The following is a 7,553-nucleotide window of genomic DNA, read 5'->3' on the forward strand; positions in this document are numbered from 1 at the left end:
GTCCCTCAGCTGCACAAAAGACTTATTTTGTGTTTTCACCTTAGTATCCACCAGAGAATCCAACCCTAAGGGACCTCATGCCAGAAGACCCCAGCTCACTTCGTTTTGCTGTTCACAGAAGAGACACCTTGTTTTAATCCTTCCCAGCATTTCTCATTCTCTGCAGAGGTTAAACACAGGAGGGGGGATAAACACAACACTATTTTAGGAAGTGGTTAGTTTTTAAGCCAAACCCACTAAACATGTCATTTATTGAGGCCACTAGAGCCTCCTTTTCGAAGAGAAGTTCAGAACCATGCTGCAGCCTTGTGTATTAAAACCGCGGAGAATGATAAGTATTTTTAAGAACTTTGTTGAACATTTGTTCTATAGAATTAGCATGTGTATGTACAGTCTTCTTTTAAAAAACAAAGGCTGCTCAGTATTATGGTTCTTGTGTTATTTTATATATTTATATATTTAAATATATATATATGTTAAAGAGAGGGAGACTGGTAAAGGGAGAAGGATGTGCCTTTTGTTTTTGTTCTGTTAAACCAGATGCTGAAGGAAATATTGATTAATCCAAACAATGCCTCTGTAAGTTAGAATGCCTCTTGTTTGGTATTATAAAATATAGCATCGGTTCCTTTTAATGATGTGAATTTATTTTACAGCTTCTCTGCAAATCTTTCATCTTGTTTTTTGCCTTTTTTTCCAAGTGGTTTTGTAAGTGTTGCAACATAAATCCAAGGTTAATACCTGAGATTTATCATATAATCTAGTAGTTTGAAGTACATGATTGTTATTTTATTTTACCAAAGACTTGATTTATGGTGGAGCTGACATTTAAAAAGCAGCTTATACAGACATCCCTGTAGGCATTTTTTTTTTTCTTAAATTCGTTTAGGCATGAAATGAATTCACTGAATATTTATTGAGACTTTATGGACAGTTTCCTTTTCTAGTGGGCTTATTTTGCTCTCAGGAATGTGAATCTTTCTACTGCATCAGTTCCCAGATTGACCTAAGAGCAGCAGGCCTCTCACTGTACAAAAGAATTGAAACAAAACTAAGCAAGAAATATTATTATTGTTTATGAACTGTACCATGTGTATTAAGCTTGCAGGCCAAAGTCTTTCTGGATTAGAAACTGGTTAGGTTCCAAGCAAGACTGAAATGCCTTTTTAATGGAAATAACATTTTTATATCTTAAATCCTGAAAACAGATAGTAGCATTTCCAAAACCAGGCAAAGCAGCCTGAGAAAATAACATGGTTCGAGCTCTTATCATTTCAGGTATTAATAAGAAATACAAGTGTTTTGCAGTACATTCAGCACAGCTGCTGGGATCCTATTCCCTCAGAACGGAAAGGTCATCTCTGTATCCCGACACAAATTTATCATGTTGTCCTGTTCTCTCCCACATTTCTCAAGTTAGATAGCTGCTCAGACACAAACAGCTGCCCAGGAGCCACAAGCAGAACTGGCTGCACTGACATCCCACGTTACCTACAGAGCACCATGCAGCGCTCTTTAGAAACAAGAGGGATGCTGGGTTCCTGGAAAGTGTCTGATGTAGCTGTAGAGCATGGAGAAAAGGATGATCATGAAACAAAGGAGAGGGAGGGAGTGTCTGAGTTAAGCTGATTGGTTCAGGGAATTTTGAGGGGTTTTCTTTTTTTAATTTATGGTAATGTTATTAAAAAATTCCTTGAGGACATGGACAAGAACAGAGCTCTCCAAGCTTCACTCACTTGTCAGCAGTCACCAACGTGTGGGAAAAATTTCTTGTTGTTTTCTCTGCCTGTCTTGATGGGTCTCATGGCCATGGGCTTGGCTTTTCTACTTCCACTGGTCACCAGCCATGCTGGAGGGTTTCATGAGCAGCGAGTTCCCACAAGCCAATGTTGGGCGTAAAGCTTGTAACACCTGCTGTTCAAGCCAGCCTTCAATTTATCTGTTCCACAGCTAATTCCTCTTGCCATGTAAACTCCTGTGAAATGGCAGCATGACTCTTGGCTCTGTTACTAAATCAGAAATCAAAAGCGTAACAGATCAAAACATGGGAGCCTGTCAGAGCAGCTTTGAAGAGCTTCTGTATCCGTCTGCTGTGCTGTCACCTTTCACCTGCTCTGGAGGAAATTATATGTGGCCTGCTGTCTTGTGTACTTGTGGTAAGGTTGTTTAAAAGTTCCAGGCTGGGTCACCCACCCCTGCTCAGGGTCTCATTGAGCTGCCAGAGCAGCACAAAGGAAACCTTGAACCACCACACAGGGGACAGATTGTCTGTGCTGCCAGCAGGAGTAAATCTTCCACTTGGGAAGAGTCAGGTTCTTGCCATCCACTTGTCCCACATTTGTGCATACTGGCTGCCCAGAATTGCCTACTTCTTTCTTCTCTTTTCTGTATCTAGCTGTTACCTCATGCATTGCACTTCAACAAGTCCTTTGAATCACTGGCTGTCTTTTTATGACTGTCTAGCACCTGACAAGCTGACACACCAGGGACTTCGTAACATACAAGACAGAGAAGCAGACAGAGCATGGCTTTCTGATCCATCCCCTTTCTCCTGTTTTGCAGGCAATGAAGTTCCTTCAAAAGAGCATCATGAGCTGAAGCCATACGTCCATCACCTGCATGTCATCGACAACCAGCAAGCTCTGTTTGAGCTTTCTCACAGGATTGAGCCACGAGTGTGAGCATACACAGCTTTGTATAACCTTGTAACTGCAGCACTTTGAATTAAGTGAATGTTTATGCCAAGCATGTTGCTTCCCTATATAAGAACAGTTTACTGAGTTTTATCAGTAGCTCACACAACATACGCAGGAAAATCAGGCAAGAGCTAGCAAAGGAGCTACTCACAGAGCAGCAGGGCAAGCGTGGTGTCATCTGCGCAGGTCACCGGGACAGGAGGGAGTGGAGCAGCATCCTTTGAGCTCAAGGAGCTTGGTTTCTGTGGAAATATTGTTTGGTCCAGTCTAGCTTTCAATGCAGATTCTGCCAGTATTAGAATGAAAGGAATCATCATGTCACAGCAGCAAAACATTTCAGCAAGCAACATGCGGCAAGGGAATTGATTCTCAGTTCACCACAGTATGTACCTCGCTAATTCAAGGCTGCCAAAGTGTCGTTGCCAAAAATACTGTGCAATCTGTGCAGCTCTCCCGAGTCCACTGGAGGATCTCATTTGAGATAAGTGCGGACAACCAAGAATGGGAATACGAAAAGAAAGCACACCAGATGAAACTCAAGAGTACGTCGTGATGTGGAGGTCAGCAGTAAACAGTTCATGCTGTTATGGCCCCTTAAGAATCTGCTTTATAAAACACACTGTAGGAGCCAAACTGCTTTTGTTGCAATTTATGGACACAATTGTTTGTACACTGAAAACATGTTATTTTCTTTGTTTTCAGTTGTCTCAGATTTAGCATCAGCTCCTGCAGCTAATGTGTTACAAATTATTATAGCAGGAGCTTTGTTTTCTGCTTGGGTTACAGCCTCCTTGGTGTCTATTCAGAGACAATGTCTAGATCCACATGCATTCCTAACTCACCTCCTGTTTCAGCAGGTAAAACTTCACCTAATTTGCAGATGCTTCTAGTTTTCAAAGAACAAAAGGGTACACCTAACAGGGTACCAGTGTAATTACCTGCAAACACACCAGGTTCTCAGCATCAGGATCTCTTTACTGCTCCTGTCCCTCTCACACCTCTCCCCTAGCAATTCTCATGTAGCTAAAAGTACTACTTCTGGGCATGTACTGAGGCAGCGTTTCTAAAGTCTTGTTCACAGCTGACCTGCATCTAAGCACCACCATCATTGTTGGTCTGTTTTTCAGCACTAAGAAGTTGCCCTGAAATAATCTAGTGAATGCCATGGGCGATGTGCAGCATGCCATGCAGCCTGGCATGTGTTTGTACACTGACTCACGGTCTCTTTGCAGAGCAGGGAGGATGCTTTTCATTGCTTGCCCATCTCTATTGTATGTTTTTCACATGAGGAAGACTACCAAGAAAACGGTCCTTTACTGAGATGTGGGAATACTGAAGTAGCATGTTCTTCATCATTGTGTTATCTCTGGTTTAATGGGATTAAAAAAAAAAACAACAAACAGCTTTAATAAATAGTCTGGGGCGGAATCTGTAGGATGCATTCAGTTTTCCCATCTGTGAAATATTGTATAGATCTATTGTAAAGGAAACAGATGTTTCAGAAGTGTATTTGCTTGTACTTTGTTATTATCAAATACTATATGGTTTTTTTTTTTTTTGTTTTGTTGCTTGTTTTTTTTTTTTTTTTTTTTTTTCGAAAAAAAATCTTCTTTTTACCCAGTAAAAAGAAAAAAAATAAACTCTTGCTGGCCATGGAGTAAAAATTTCCTATGTTCTTCTGTAGATGTGACTGCACATATTGTAAATAATTCTTTTGTGCAAACAGACCAAAACTATTTGGATGAGTATACTAGCTGTGGCGGGCTCCTTTTTGCAGTGTAAGAACACAAACCAGACACACTTTTTGCTTGTGTTACTGCAGCTCTTCCTCTGACCACAGCGCTCCCCGAATTCCCACCCTGGCCGCATTACCTGGGTGGTTTTCTGGGTTTTGAGCTCCCCCTTGTGAAATCTTTTTTACTGTGGTGTTATTTTTAGGAGCCTGTTTGTAGACCAGCCTGCATGCTTTAGCACATGTGGTGTAACACTCTAGTCCACAACTTGTTCTGTTGAAATCTGTGGGAGAGGGAGCATTAGGGTGAGAAAGCGGGGCTGTTTCTCAGTTCACTGCATTTGGCTCTGTGATAGTTTTGATAGTTACTGCTGGTGAAGCAGCAGTGGTGCCAGAGAAGAATGAAAAACAAGGAAATGAAAGAAGGGGAAAAAAGTAAGGGGAAAAAAAAAATCAGAAGCAGAAAGATGACTGTGCTCAGGCTTTGATTTGAAAGCATGCTAAAGCCACCTTGAAAGCTCCTCACTCTGCCAGCTCAAAATGGTTGAAGTCAATGGATGGGTTAACTTGTACCAGAAGGTTTCAAACCAGCTGAGGTATTGGCAATCTGCACCTCTGTAACTTTATACTAAGCGAGGCAGTGCTTACCCCTTGCAGCTGGCATAAAATCAGTTTGAAGGCACATACCCAACATTAACATCATTATCTATGTTGTGGCTAATTAGACTGCCGTTTAAAACTTTACAAACTACTTTTCATAGTGGCCTGTGTAACTTGGATATAAATTTCTCGTCTGAGGGGCCAAAGTGGGTGCATCAATTTCACATACAAAATATGGACCTTATAACTGTTACCATAAAGGCGAGGCGACCAGTCTAAATCTGTAGCTAGTATGTCTTAATTAAGAAAAGGCCCTTCAGAGTCTTTGTTCAACAGGTGAGGTATTGCAGAGCTGGACTGAAGACCAGCAAGTAGTTGAAGGTGTGGTGGCTGGGAGCAGAACGAGAAGTAAACCCCATGAAAGGGAAAGGGGACACTATACAGCCTGTGCCAGGATCTGGCACTGGTGATATTGTGTGATTTTTTTCTTTTTCCTTAAGCGTTCAATAGTGCATTTTTGTTAGAATGACGTCCATGAATCTTGTAATTTCAGTTTATCACAGTCACACCTGGGGTTAAATACTCTGCAGATTTTCTTTAGTAACTAGGAAGAGTAATTAGACAGAACAAAGGAAAAAGCTGGGTCACTCTATACCTCTTTGATGTGGGATTTTGTTGCATCAAATTTAGATATTTCTATGACAAAGCTTTTTGATTCTGGCCCCATCTTGGATAGAAATAAATTGCATTTGTGTGACAGTGGCAAAAAAAAAAAGGTGTTATGAGAAATAATAAGATGTGCTGCTGTAAATTACAAAGATGTAAATACTAAACATTTTAGCAGAGTAATATTTATTTACATAGCCTATTTATTGTCATCTTATACACTGTTAAATACTGAGATGAAGTCAATGAGCTGAGGTAACAACATCTGCCTGTTCGTTCTCTTTAAGTGCCATAATGCTGTCAGCTTGCATTAAGAGTAATAAAATAGAAAACCCCAAATCAAGGTATTTACCTAACTTCTCAGGGACTACAGCTAGTAGTTATCCACCGTTATGAGACCTGGTATGTATGAAATAATCTGATTTACCAGAATTAATGTTGCCAATGCTTTCGTTTTCATATTTCATGCTTGTCTGCCTCTGTACATATTATTGTGTTGTGTATTTATGAGAGCTAGTAAGCAATAATTTATATGTCAAAATGGCCAAGCAATACAAGGTTAAAACTTGTAGAAGCAACTGTTACACTTATCTTGCATTTTCCAGTGTTTTTTAATATTGCTTTTAAAAATATAAAAACTACCTTGATGAAGTCTGGGCTCTGTGCCTTCATGTGTATCACATGTGCTTATTCTTCCTAATGGAAATGTTTTACTTCCAGTCATTCAGTTCCATGAACCCTCACATTTGCCACGTGGGTGCCTCAGTAGCCTGAACCTGTTTAGAGCTGCTCATCCATTGTCTGCTGGTACTACGTTTCAGAAGCAGGGATGATATTAACAGGGTCTCAGCTGTGCCTTATCATTACGGCACTGTCTAAGAGGGGTCTGGAGCCACCATGAGAAGTCCCTGTGGGAGAGGGGAGGAGTAAATCTATCTTGATATCCTCTGGAGTTTGCTTATCAGCACTTGATCCTCTTACTGAGGACAGCAAATGCTTTTCCCTGTTATCAGGCATCCCTGCTGGTGTGGTTTCCTCTCTGCTGCTCTGCAGTGGGGAAGGCAGAGCCCATGATGGGCTGCAAGTGTGCTGTAATGCAGCTGAGGCTTGTCCTGTCCTTCCACCCTTTCCACTTGCAGACCCTAGGAACCCACTAAGCCAAACCTGGCTGTTTCACTCAGAAATAATACTTGGTACTTACAGCGCGGTGTCCATTCAAAGTGCTTTACAAACAGGCAGTACTTAATCCTCTTAGTGCCTGCACCTTAGTCTCAAGTCTGACCTACAAAGCATTAGTGGCAGTATATTAATATACAAGTAGGGAGAATTTTAACTACAGGGTGTTTCAAAAATATGGACCCAATTTCAAAGCAGTATATTTCATGATGGCAACATGTTAAAATTACACAAAAATTTACATCTAGCAGTAATCATTTGAAACTCTCTGTCCCACCCTTTCAAGTGCTAAGAGTTTCATTCATGGGCAGTTTGGGGTTGCAGAGATACAGTGATTTCAATTCTTGAAACACCCTGTAGAATAATTAAACCAGCATAAGCCCAAATTGTTGACACAATTCTATAATGAGGTTTACAAGATACTCTACAGCCAGACATCCTTTTCCAGATCCAGCTGCGCAAGCTGAAGGCTTTATGTTCCCAGCTGTTCATCACTGTCCCTTCATTGGAGATCATTGCTCCCCACTGTGTAGCTCAGAAGGACACCTGGGGGAGTCTCTCCTAGCCTGTTGCAGTTAGTCAGCTGGATTACTTCGAGTCACATATGGCTGCATGCAAACAGCTAACTTTACACTGGAAACCTCTCCTTCCATCCATCAGCCTTGCTGGGAGGTTGTCACAAG

At 41.1% G+C, this 7,553-nt stretch overlaps 1 protein-coding gene across 1 annotated transcript in view; it reads left to right on the top strand.

Annotated features, from left to right (window-relative positions):
* RAPGEF5 (Rap guanine nucleotide exchange factor 5) overlaps positions 1-6,345 on the top strand; it is a 158,878-nt gene extending 152,533 nt beyond the window's left edge. The window contains exon 26 of the mRNA XM_065832436.2: positions 2,563-6,345. Within this exon, the coding sequence (XP_065688508.1) occupies positions 2,563-2,681 (119 nt within the window). The 3' untranslated portion in view covers positions 2,682-6,345. The remainder of the gene's footprint in view (positions 1-2,562) is intronic.
* The last annotated feature ends 1,208 nt before the right edge of the window (positions 6,346-7,553 follow it).

Source organism: Patagioenas fasciata, chromosome 2 (genome assembly GCF_037038585.1).
Source record: "Patagioenas fasciata isolate bPatFas1 chromosome 2, bPatFas1.hap1, whole genome shotgun sequence".
In the NCBI taxonomy this organism is placed as follows: domain Eukaryota; kingdom Metazoa; phylum Chordata; class Aves; order Columbiformes; family Columbidae; genus Patagioenas; species Patagioenas fasciata.